This window comes from Salvelinus sp. IW2-2015, linkage group LG10 (genome assembly GCF_002910315.2).
Source record: "Salvelinus sp. IW2-2015 linkage group LG10, ASM291031v2, whole genome shotgun sequence".
Taxonomy (NCBI): Eukaryota; Metazoa; Chordata; class Actinopteri; order Salmoniformes; family Salmonidae; genus Salvelinus; species Salvelinus sp. IW2-2015.
In genome coordinates this window covers 12,740,909-12,754,410 of record NC_036850.1, presented here as the reverse complement: position 1 = coordinate 12,754,410, position 13,502 = coordinate 12,740,909, and the positions used below count along the sequence as shown (strand labels likewise).

Below are 13,502 nucleotides of genomic sequence, written 5' to 3'. Positions count from 1 at the left end.
GGCCCTGTGGCGACAGCCCTGTCAGAAACACAATGGCTCCCCTGACTGCACAGAGGCCCATTAACAAGGCTCCATCAGTGGGCCCATCTGAACCTCTAATTACGACTGCAGCATCAGCCATGCCAGCCAGCCACACACACACAACCTGCCAGCTAGAGTTTTCAAATGAGACCAGCCAGGCAGAGAGGAGGAGGAAAAGGAGAGGCGAGGATGGATGGATGGAGGGGGGGAGGGAGAGGAGAGGAGCAGAGAGCTGTGTGCGGTGCAGCTCCAAACCTGCCTTCCCCATGCATAATTCAGCAGCCTTCCTTCACGCTGTGCTCTCTCTGGGCTGCCCTGGGGAGCTGACAGCCCTGCGCCCCCTGGAGCCCTGCTGGAGCACTGCTGCTCAAACCCCCCAACAACCTCCCCACAACCTCCCCCAAACACAAAGCACAAGGAAGGGAGAAAGTGAGATGGAGAGGGGAGAGAGAGCGGGAAAGGGGAGAGGAGAGAAGGGGGAGGGGGGAAAGGGTGTGAAGTGAAAGGGTGGGGGTTGAGATGCTCAAAGTCATTCTGCTGAAAGGGGACATGTGTCTCCTGCCAGGGCTGGTGTTAGAGGGGGGGAAACAAAAGAGGGGGGGGAAAAACAGGATGAAAGAAAAAATACAAATGAGATGGAGATGAATAGATTAAGAGAGAGACATAGCTTTAGGGTATAGCCTACTCCTCAGTGTGAAGCCAAACATGAATCAAATTACGACCACCAACATGATACAAATATGACCAATATTCTTGTATTATTACAAAACTGTGTGTATACTCACTCAAAAAATAACAATACATGTCTTTAATAGACTGTCATAAATAAACTCATAATAAAACACAAGTTGATTAGTTAACAGTTGACAGTTGTTTTGAAGGGGTGGAGTGACGTGGAGGAAGGGGGGGACTGGAGTGTTCTTTTCTGAGAGCTCTATGGTTGTTATTGATTTGTTTTACCTACTTTAAAAGGAGACGGCATCGCACACGCTCTTCCACAAGTGTCTCAGACTGCTGCTGGAAAGACGTCGATGCGACCGCAACGTCTCAGAGCTGGTCTTAATAACCACCTCCCAGGATTAAATAGAAACTGCCTCTTTATTTCAAACAAGCGCTCACAACAACAGACACCGCATTAGCTGGGCTACTGACAGTCAAATTAGCCTGCCTTGTCATACCGCTGCTTTGAAGATCCTCCACTCAAAAAGACTAGAAGGGGAACGGAAAGACTAAAGAAAGGAACACAGCCCTCCAGTCACCGGAGGATCGAACCAGAAACAACAACAGCAGCATAGAGCTTTGATACCTGGAATGAGAACATAGGTAAACCAGACAGAAATAGTCTGATCAACACCATGTTCCTCAGACAACTGAGACAACTGTCAGACAGGGCAAAAAGATAGCGCTCCAACAGAGCCTAATGACTGTCTGCATGTTGTAATATGAATTAAAGACAGTCTCACTGTCATATAGTTTCTGGATGTGTGTGAGGTTATGCCATCACTGTACAAAGGAAAATGGTGGTGGTCAATGGTGTGTGTACCTGGGATGCGAGGACCCTTCAGGGGGTTGGACAGGGCCATGCCTATCTCTGTCATGCCGTAGCGCTCCAACGGGGTGTGTCCTGTGATCTCCTCCCAGCGTAGCAGGGTGGGCTGAGGCAGGGGGTGGACGAGCCAGACACCATCAGCCTGGGGTTAGAGGGGGCAGTCTGGGTCACACTCAGTAAAGGCCCAGTCTCTGATGAAGCCATCTCTTTTCAATGGCCTTAGCATTGACTGGAGTAGCTTCAGGTGGGAGAAGGGTTGGAAAGGGAGGGTATATTACTGTAAACCTTCTAAGTTTACCAGTGAACTACCAGAATTTGGTGACTTTCAAGTTTTGGGGTGAATTTTACAAGATGACATCTAGTGGCCTTTTGGGGTACTTCAGATTATTACATGTGTCTAATTATATCTGGCCCTGTGTGGCCTTATCAAATATTGACAAAGCTGTAAAACATTATCTTAAATCAGGATTCCCCAACTAGCGGACCACGAGCCAAATTTGGCCCGCGGTTGGTTTTATTTCGCCCCCCCAACCAAGGTTTAAAATTATTATGTTTTAGTCAAATATGATATCTGTTTGGGTTTCTTGCGGTCAATTTGCAGTCTACAAATTATTTGTAATTATGTTCCGGCCCCCAAACCATCCGCTCAAGAAATGTTTTTATCAGCCTGTGGCCTAAATATAAACCATCAACTTAGTGAATACCATTGGTGTTTGAAGAGCGACTGCCCCTGAAAAGCAAGTTCTCGCTTTGAAAACAGCCAATGTGGCATCGATATGAGTTAAAAACCTTTATTCTAGTGTCAAAATGTACTACAAAGTGTAAATAGGATAATTTTGGTCATAAAGTCAGTCTCATCTAAAACGGAGATTTGCGAGATGATAGGATAAAATGGTATGTTACAGAATGAAGGGTACCGTAAGAGTTTTCCGTGGGTTGGATTTATTTTAATCCTGCCCACATGCCCACAGCTGGCAGTACCCAAGTAATCACCAATTCACAGAGCAGCTGCACGCGACCCAATCATAACGCCCATGGCCAATTTGGTTTGACGTTCAATATCCCTATGGGGCTAGTGAAGGGCCATCAGTAAATTACACAATGTACATGGGACAATATTTTAAAATGACAAAAGCTCCAAATTTCAATTACTTAAAAACCTCAAACCAACTATAAATTGTAGAAATTAATTTACAATATTGAAAGCATTTAATGTGCAACATGATAATATTGTCCTATTTAATTAATTTATTTGTCATTTATTTGAAGGTCCCTAACTAGCCTCAGAGATAGGCTATCCAATGTCAAACCTACTTTGCCACGGTCACACCAATATGTCTTTGTTGTAAATGTTTTTCAGTTTTTCAACTGTTAGCAACTGTGAAAAAAGTCAATAGTTTGAAGAGTCACAGAGTTAATTGAAAACAATGCCATTGTTGATTAGATGCTTTTCCCATTAATTAGGCAATTTTCTCTTGAACCATATGGTCTATCCACTAGAAACATAAAACATTTATACTTTATATGAAGTTTTTTAAAGTTATTAAATTATAAATGATCAAAGTTACCATTAATTTCCTGTTAATTACCAAAATTACCAAAGATTCAGGTCACTTTGGTAAATTACCAGTAGCTTTGCAACTTTAGGTTGGGGTAACATAAGTGCTAGGCTTTACATAGAGTTTATAACTCTATTCCATCTGTCGCGTCCCAATGCTTTCTTCACTCTCTCTTGAGCATAAGCCCTGGTACATTTGGAGAAAGCATCTGTCACATCTCACTACAAAGCCCTGTCTCTCTTTAAAACCCATCCCTTTGATCTCTGACACATATCCCTTCCCCTTCAAACTATCTCTTCACTCTCTGACGGAATGAGAAACCACTGTCCAGATTCATGACAACCCATTCGCTCTGAAGATGTCTTGTCAGAGATTTTAAGAAAGTAATTTCATCACAATAGATAAGCAATGAGCTTGTTAAAGATATTCGTCCACTTATATGAATATTATGATACTGCTAATGATGGAGATCTACTCATTTCCTGTGGTATTGATACTAGTATAAGTAGACTATAATGTCCTTGCTGCCTGATTCTCTCCTTGCAGACAGCCCTGACAAAGTCCTGGTCGTGTGGCTGGGTGAAGTGCTGCTCATAGTAACGGATCAGCTCGGAGTAGATGGTTGGAACAGCCATGAACACATTTACCATAAGAGCCATGGAGCTGAGCAGGACCTCCCATACCTGAGGGGGAGGGAGTCAGAAACAGTATTTTACATTGTACGTAGATGGAATATCTACCCCCATATTAATGCAAACAAAATAATTTCATCCAGATCACAATATGTAAAGTAGATGGATAGGGTGTCATGGTATTGTGAGATCACAATATGTAAAGCAGATGGATAGGGTGCCATGGTATTGTGAGATCACAATATGTAAAGCAGATGGATAGGGTGCCATGGTATTGTGAGATCACAATGTGTAAAGAAGATGGATAGGGTGCCATGGTATTGTGAGATCACAATATGTAAAGTAGATGGATAGGGTGTCATGGTATTGTGTGTACATTATTTACAGTGAATGAGGATCGAGGCGAGGGCCTGGCTGAAGATGAAAACTGTCAACAGGCTAGTTTATTACAAAAACGTTGACAGGATCGGTAAAGGTCAGTCTAACAGCTTCTTAAAGAGGAATTCAACAGGAATGTTATTGAGGTCAGTCATAACACTGGGGCACGTTGCCTTTTAAAAATACATTTTGCCTGCTTTTTAATTTACTTTTTACAAATGTGGAGCCAAGAGCCAGTCACCCTCCTCCTTCTCTTTTTCAGTCGTACACAGAGATGGATGCACATAAACAGAGACTAACTGACACATGGTTACACATTTATACATAAGCGCCTCGCATACACTCACACAAGGACAAAGCTACTTACACAGTACACACGCATACAAACACACACACACACACACAGATATTACGAGTCCCTCATACACCCCCCCGGCACGCCTGGCTGCACCCCCAACACACAGTGGGAGGACAGTGTGAATTAATTGAAGGTGAACGACAGATTCTCCTTGGCTCTGTCCCCCCTGGGAGCACGCGCACGTCTCTCCCTCCTAGAACCTCCTCCCTCATTCTCCCTCATCCTCTCTCACACACCCTCACTCTCTCCATTTCATCATTTCCTGCTTCACTGCCCCTACTCTTATCAGTCTTCCTCTGTCTGTCCCTCTCTCCATCACACCCCACACCGATTCTCTCCTCATCTGCCACCCATTCCTCAGCTTCCCCTCCTCCCTGTCCTCTTAAATCACCCTCTTTTACTGCCTACTCCCTTTAGTTAACTTCCCCTTCTCAACTTACCTGCTTCGTCATTTTATCAACCCCGCCTTTTCGCTCCTCTTCCCTTCATCAAGCTCTAAATATTGCAATATCAAAATAGATTAAGGTTTAAAAATGATGTATTAAATAAACAGGCAGAAGTGTGGACTATCCCACAGAGACCCATCTCTTCACACAAACTCACAAAACTTTATCTATCTGCTCAGCCACACACATCCACAACCACGCGCACACACGGACAGACTAGATAGCGGGGTTCAGAGGGGAATATTATTTCCTGTGTCTGTTCTGGGCATTCTGGGCCGTGTCTATCAAGCGCAGTGGAGCGCTTCCCCCAGCAGCCACTCAGGAGGGGGGAAAAGCCAATTTATGTCCGTCAAAGAGCTGCCCTCCACCTGGGGGAGTGTATGTTGGAGACCCTCGGCTGCAGCCTGCATCCCAAACAGCCCTTAACCCAGCAGCATCCAGCTACTTTCTACTAGCCCTGTAGCCAGTACCTTTTCTCCACCACCACCACACAATGCTGCAGTCAGTTCAGTTGTGTGAGGATGGATCATGAACTCTCAGCCATTAACCTCAGGTCCTCTGTTCTCCTGGCCTCCATGACTCCAGTCCTGGTATGTTCTGTTATCTCTCCTACTGTACTCATGGCTGGAGCCCACTGACATTAAAACCAGTAGATAGTGCTAGCACTGACGTCATCCACGTATTCCTATGGAAAACACCCGATGGCGCACGAAGCCAGAAGTATTTGAAGCACGCCATATTGCTGAATGAGGCTGAATGGCACCCTACAAAAAATCGCTAAGAATCATGGTTAAAGTGACCATAACTAGCAAAGGATCATGGTCGATGTAGTCGTTTTAATCCTGCCTGAGAGAGTCAACCTTAATGTCTATGGCATTTAAAAAATATAAATATTTTACCTTTATTTAACTAGGCAAGTCAGTTAAGAACAAATTCTTATTTTCAATGACGGCCTAGGAACAGTGGGTTAACTGCCTTGTTCAGGGGTAGAACGACAGATTTTTACCTTGTCAGCTCAGGGATTTGATCTTGCAACCTTTGTTCAGGGGTAGAACGACAGAKTTTTACCTTGTCAGCTCAGGGATTTGATCTTGCAACCTTTTGGTTACTAGTCCAACGCTCTAACCACTAGGCTACCTGCCACGAGCCTCCTCATAGCCTGTCGAACCATAATTGGTCTGTGTCAGCCCGCAGTGTTGCCAACTCCTCAGTAAGGAAAGTAGCTATTGGCTGTCCTAAAAGTCGCTAAATCTACGTCATAATCTAATTTGCATAATTGGCCATGTGCATGTAATTGTGATGGACGCTGTAGGAGAGAGAAATAACGTCGTGGGAGAGACAAAAAGTGAGTAAAAAACACCCTAAATATGTTTAGAACTACAAATGAACTTTCTTCTGTCGATTCTTGTTTTTTTTATGTCACAATTCCAACTCTCCTCGTTTATCCGGGCTTGGGACCGGCAAAAGTGTTCCAAAAGAGACACTCTGGCGGAGTTACTTCGTTTTTTATTTAAAAAAATATTTTATAAAAAAAAAAAAGTTTTTTTTTTTAGTTTTCTTAATTTGGTTTGGTTTTTAACCTTATGGTCCACTTAGGAGCCTACAACAAGTCACAGTAAAACATGAACATTTTTAACCATAACATTCTTTACATTTTTTTGTATACAATCTACATTAACAATCTAAATGGACCAAAACGAGACAATAGAAAAAACTGTCAATGGCAATGTGAGAAAATTAGGTTAACTAGTCTGGCCCTAATTCAGGTTAATAGCTTTTTTTCCAGACCCCCCTCCATACACACACAGGCTGTGCTGGCTCACAGAAAGAGTGGGCCATCGTCATTTTGGTCAAGGCTCTCTACGGCAGGTTCAGCAACTGAGGGAGCTGACTTAAATGACTAAGCAGCTGATGTGCCAAAAAGCTGCAAAACATTATCAGGCAGCTGGTGCTCATAGCAATCCTCACCAGACAGCTTCAGTACATATCGAATGTACAGGATGGAGTTAAGGGTCTGCAAGGACATCTGATTTCTAAGTTTGCTTTTTACCACACTCATCTGGCTGAATACTCTCTTGACTTCAGCATTCGAGTGTGGCAAGGACAACACAGACACAGCAGCCATGGCAAGTTCTTGAAACGGGTTGATATCAGCTGCATCCCTGAACTTCCAAATCTCACTCCAGAAGCCCAGTGTGTTTTTGTCTCATCCCATTTACTAAGATGGATGGCACGCCATCGCTGGACAATCTTGTCTATCTCTGCAGGGGAGTAGCCAAGGAGCTTGGCTATTTGTTCTATTTCTCCAGGGCTCTTATTGTGCTTTAGAGTTTCCTCCACATTGAAAACTGACATGTACTGCAATGCTTCGATATTGTCCGGCAGTCTCACCCTCAACTCATTAGTGAGGGAGATGGACATTGTTTTCTTCCTCAGGCGCAAGGTGGAGCTCAGCTGCCTTTGACTCACAAAGGTAACGGTTTGGGACTGATGTATCCATCTATTGGCCATTTGAGTACATCAACATTTGCCAGTGGATTCAGCACCCTGCTGCTCACAGACTTGATCAGGTTAACCAAGCTGTCAAGTAGCTTAAGAGGATCTACTTGCTCTCCTTCAAAAGCCTTGATGGCCAACTGTACCTCACCCAGCACTGACTTCAAAAAAGTCAGATACAATATGTTTTGAGGATCACTGTACATGGAGTAAAAAACCTCAGCCATGTAGCAGTGTTCACTGGACTTGGTGACTGCGAAATGCAGTCTAAGCTCTTCCCACTGGTCCAAAATGCGTGAAACCGTGGGTTCAATGGAGAGCCAACGTGTGGCACAAACCTTGGTTATCTGTAAAGGTTTCTCCCCACAGTTGATGGTCTCATATATGGCCTTGTAGGCCTCCCTGCGCTTTGGAGACACTGAAAACCAGTTGTAAGTCTCTCGTACCAAGTACTCCACACTACGGGGGATGGTGGCATTGGAAGCATGACTTACAGCAAGCTGCAGAGAGTGGCACACACAGTGAATAAGAACCAGATATTTGAGGCCATACTCCTCCTTCAGCACTTTATGGACCCCATTGTTAATCCCGTCATAACAGAGGCATTGTCAGTCCCTATCCCCAGGGGTTTCTCTTTTTTAAGACAACACTTCTCGAGAAAAGCCACAACAGCACGGGCTATAGATTTGGCATCTCCTCCCTCCAACTCAACAAGCCCCAGAAATGTTGATACAATTGTCTGCTTGGTGTCACTAAAGTACCTTATCACAACCCCCAGGTACTTAGAAACWMTTACATCCGTGGACTCATCGAGGAGGAGRCTGAAACGCTGGTCACCCACATCTGCGACCAACTTTTTCAGAAAGTATGGTGCTAGAACACCATTAATCATTTCTGTGCACTTTGTCCTGTATATTTTGAAGTGGGTAGCAGCAATGGAGTCTGAGAAAGCAGCTCTACATGCTTCTCCAATGTGATCACATGCCAGCATGGAACAGTGTTCAGCGATAGCTAATGCCATKGTGGCCTCARCCTTTTTTGCAGTCTATTTTTTTAACCATAAATGGCAGCTTGTTTTGGGTGGAACTGTTATAAGGCTTTGCCTTTTGAGTATGTTTTTGAGTTGTCATGTGTTKTTTTACATCACTARGTTTGGCCTAGAAATGCAATACCTTACAATACAGGCAGTATGCCCGTGTATCATCTCCAATAAABGGCTTCAACCAGCCTTTGAATTCAGGGTTTGATTCCCACTCCTTTCTGTATTTTTGAGTGTACAGCTTAGACTGAGACTTGATGAGCTAGGCAGCTAGATGTTTAGCTTATGTCACATAGAGGCACACACACAGTGGACAAGGTGAGTAATTGACTGTGTGAGTCAAATGCAGTGATTTATTTTTGTGCAGTGATTTATTTTAGACAAAGAAATTTGACATTTACATCCCGCCCTGAATGTAAACCAGGGCAGGATCAGCCAGCGGCGGCTTCCCGCATGCGTGATTCATTCGCAGTCTGGACGCGGAGGGGTGAACATCTCCTGCTCTGACTGCAGCTGGGAGGGACTGCTGCGCAAGGACCAGGGCCGCCTGTGAGTGGGCCGCCTGTGAGTGCTTTGGGACTGGGGTGGGGCCCACGGCAGCACCCGCTGCTCGTTGAGAAGAGTAAGAGCGATACGTGCTTTCACGTCAGAGTCTCCAAAAAMCCCCAATAACACCACAAAAGTCACTAGATGTGTCGCTAGTCGATTTTTTGAAAACGTGTCGCTAGAGGGGTCTGAATACTCACTAAATATACCGACAAAGTCACTAAGTTGGCAACACTGTCAGCACGTGATCCTATGTGATGACAAATGTAGTAGTCAGAATATAAAAATATCTTGATTTGTTGCGAATTTGCGAAAAATAATTCACAGTAGGGGCGATCATAATTTACATAGGCTTTTTAAGGCAGACCAGGGCTTTTGGTAACGACCAGCAGAGCTCGAGATTTCACGCTCCAGACCAGACACTGSGGGCCTGCTGGAGCCACACACCCACTCCTCTGCTTGATCGACCGAGCAGAGCACTCCTTCCTCTGGGGTCAAAGACAGTCATGCACAGGGACCTCCAACCATCCCTCCATCCACTCACTCACACAGACACACCAGGGTTTCCGTTAGGAACATGTTGCGCCGGACAACGTGACGGGAAGATTTTAATTTACTGGCCATTTGAGAAATTTACCGGACCTATATGAATTGGTTGCGTAACCAATTAGGGTGTCCACCCACGGTGCTCAGAATGAAATAAATCACATTTAGATTATGGTAATTCATCTGAACAGAACATGCAATTTCTGTAATGAAGAAGCMAATAAAATATTTGCCAAAATGCAATTCGTGGGAAAACACCATTCTAAACAGTTCACCTGATGAGAGCTGTTCCATATGTGATAGGAATGAAAATCTCTGTTAGAAACTTAGAGGGGGAATCTAAAGATGCAACAACTAGGATGGGTTGTTAATATGACTAGGATTGTGCTTTTGGCATCTGCATGGACAAGAAAATAAAGTTGATATGAAAACCAGTTGAACGGGAAAGAAATGGCAAATACATTTGTCAAAATTAGGCTATATAGGCCTATTTACTGCTGTCTATACAGAAAKAAATAAAATCATTCAAAATACCTCACCAGAAAGCATGACTTAGACACAGAAGCGTCGAGGATCATTAGCTTCTTACCTTTTTTTTTGCTGTCGATTGTTTCAAATCATAAGCTTTTATAGGCCTCTGCCTATTTGGGAAGCCCGCAATTTGGGCAGCGCACATGGCAATAGGCCTAGTTGATTAATGAGTTGCGGCTGTCAGTGAAAAGCAACTAAAATATGTGTGAAGATAATGTGTCTTGAGTATTATTTAAAATGTTGAGACGGGAGAAGTGTGTGGCGAAGACATGGGCGAGATCCTTTTAACACGTACATTTGGATAGCCACGCTTGCTTCGCCCTCATGTTGGTGCTAGCAAGCAGGCTAGGTAGTGCTAGCAAGCAGGCTAGGTAGTGCTAGGTATCAACAGCCAATCCAGTAGTGGCTGGAAACTATAGTGAGCTTCGATTGATCAATAGCAACGTGATTTCTCTGAGTATTAGTATAAAGTTTCCCCAACTGTGGTTCCGGCCCTGTTCACATCCCCTGCCCATGCTCGCATCGCCCAACGGTCCCCATGCCCACTTCGCTTCCTTAATTGAAAATGAGTGGACTTCCGTTGTTTCATCATCCCCAACGTGATAGAAGTACCTGGCCTGCTGCGGGGAAATGTAGGAAAGTGCCCATTTGGGGATGTCTGATTGTCTTAACTCACCAGGTCAACCACTATTAAGTTGAGCTACTAAGTAATTTTTTCTTCACCTCACACAGTAAGTTAATTAAGTCTGTTTATTTAACATCCATTGCTAATGATAATATATTAAAACCAGAGGCGCAACTTTCACTGGGGACGGGGGGGGTCATGTCATCCCCACATTCTGAAATTGCATTTTTGTCCCCCCCAGTTTTAGATGTGCTTTAGGACCATGCGGACRCCTCAGAGCGGTTGGCTGGATTTAGGACCACGTGGACACCACAGCGCAGGCTGTCAGAAGGAAAAGCTTCTGGTAGGCTGGCTGGACCAGCACAGGAGAGTTGAGCATAGTTGAGTGTGTATGTGTTGCGCTCTTTCACCAAGTTGTAAAAGCAAGAACTGGCTACTCTTTAGTTTACTGATGTAGCTGGCAAGGTAACTGTTGTTTAACTTAACAGGAAAGAACTAAACTAGTGTTTATTCGCAGTGCTGACCTAGTATTGTAACTGACATGTACAGTAATGTTAGCTAATGTTTCATCCCCTCTTGACTGAGTTGAATTAATTAGCTACTCTAGCCAGCTATCTGTCAGGTAGTAATAATAGCCACCTCATATCGCTATCTGTAACAGCTATTTTGTATGGAAATGTTTTGTAGCCATTATTTTGTCCCATTTCAACAGAAGTAAATGAACTTGGCTTTTGTAAGTTTATGTACCATTGAGCGCTTGCCAAAAGTTGGCTAACGTTATTTTTGCCTCAMTCACACTAGACCTGAATCAAACAAYAAAACCAAACGATKGAAGACCGATATTCTGATGTTTTTTCAATGCAATGTGAGTTTTTAATATTCAGTACGGCATGTAATGTTATTGATCTGTCCGTTTCCTTAGCTAATTCTCTATTTTTCACACTGACACATTAATAAACAGCTCTAACTTACAGGCTTCACTGTTATGGTGCACAGTAGAAGTCTGCGCAGAAACAATTTCGCCATCCTGCTCCCGTCAGCATCCGCAGCTTTTCATACCTCACTCCGCCCACACCCACTGGCTTTCTGTCCGACTCTYACCTGCTACCGCAAGAACCGGATCTTAAACCCAAGAGCAGTACCGCAATGTTATTTTAGGTGTATGTGACGCAGCTCTTTTAGCATCCATGATTCAAGCAATTATGCGCCCTATAGGCAATATCAAATGCGCAAAAATAACTTAAGAAATAGGTTAAATTTACCAGAGATTCTCACATGGTCCTTATATTAGACTAGTTGAGTTGGAGGGACTTGAGCTATTTTCATAGCATACCTTTTAGGAGAGGGAAGATTTTCAGACGGAGAAATATATGTGATCAATATTTACATCTACATTTACATTTTTGGTTACTACATGACTCCATGTGTGTTATTTCATAGTTTTGATGTCTTCACTATTATTCTACAATGTAGAAATTGTAAAAAATAAAGAAAAACCCTTGAATGAGTAAGTGTTCTAAAACTTTTGACCAGTAGTGTGTGTGTTCATATACACATCTGACAGGTGTGACATATCAAGAAGCTGATTAAACAGCATAATCATCACACAGGTGCACCTTGTGCCAGGGACAATAAAAGGCCACTATAAAATGTGCAGTTTTGTCACACAACACAATGCCACAAATGCCTCAAATTTTGAGGGAGAGTGCAATTGGCATGATGACTGCAGGACTGTCCACCAGAGCTATCGCCAGAGAATTMAATGTTAATTTCTCTACCATATGCTGCTTCCAACATCATTTTAGGGAATGTGCCAGTACGTCCAACTGGCATCACAACCGCAGACCATGTGTAACCACACCAGCCCAGGACCTCAATATCTGGCTTCTTCAACTGTAGCATAGTCTGAGACCAGCCACATGGACAGCTGATGAAACTGAGGAGTATTTCWGTCTGAATAAAGCCCTTTTGTGGGGAAAAACTCATTCTGATTGCCTGGGCCTGGCTCCCAAGTGGGTAGGCCAATGCACTCCCAGGCCCACCAATGGCTGCACTCCTGCCCAGTCATGTGAAATCCATAGATTAGGGCCTAGCTAATTTATTTCAATTACTGATTTCCATCTATGAACTGTAACTCAGTAAAATCGCTGAAATTGTTGCATTTATATTTTTGTTCAGTATACAGTTGAAGTCGGAAGTTTACATACACCTTAGCCAAATACATTTAAACTCAGTTTTTCACAATTCCTGACATTTAATCCTAGTAAAAATGCCCTGTCTTAGGTCAGTTAGGATCACCACTTTATTTTAAGAGTGTGAAATGTCAGAATAATAGTAGAGAGAATTATTTATTTCAGCTTTTATCTCTTTCATCACATTCCCAGTGGGTCAGAAGTTTACATACACTCAATTAGTATAATGGCGGTGGAAATCAATTCTTTGGGGATGCTTTTCTGCAAAGGGGACAGGACGACTGCACGTATTGAGGGGAGGATGATGGGCCATGTATCGCGAGATCTTGGCCAACAACCTCCTTCCTCAGTAAGAGCATTGAAGATGGGTCGTGGCTGGGTCTTCCAGCATGACAACGACCCGAAACACAACCAGGGCAACTAAGGAGTGGCTCCGTAAGAAGCATCTCAAGGTCTGGAGTGGCCTAGCCAGTTCCAACCGAACCAATAGAAAACTTTGGAGGAGACTGAAAGTCCGTATTGCCCAGCGACAGCCCGAAACCTGAAGGACCTGGAGAAAAGTCTGTATGGAGGAGTGGGCAAAT

At 43.7% G+C, this 13,502-nt stretch overlaps 1 protein-coding gene across 1 annotated transcript in view; it reads right to left on the bottom strand.

The window, feature by feature from the left end:
• Positions 1 to 1,383: 1,383 nt before the first annotated feature.
• LOC111969314 (malonate--CoA ligase ACSF3, mitochondrial) overlaps positions 1,384 to 13,502 on the bottom strand; it is a 20,924-nt gene continuing 8,805 nt past the window's right edge. The window contains 4 exon segments of the mRNA XM_023995358.3: positions 1,384 to 1,400; positions 1,565 to 1,685; positions 1,688 to 1,712; positions 3,658 to 3,812. Of these exon segments, the coding sequence (XP_023851126.2) occupies positions 1,384 to 1,400; positions 1,565 to 1,685; positions 1,688 to 1,712; positions 3,658 to 3,812 (318 nt within the window).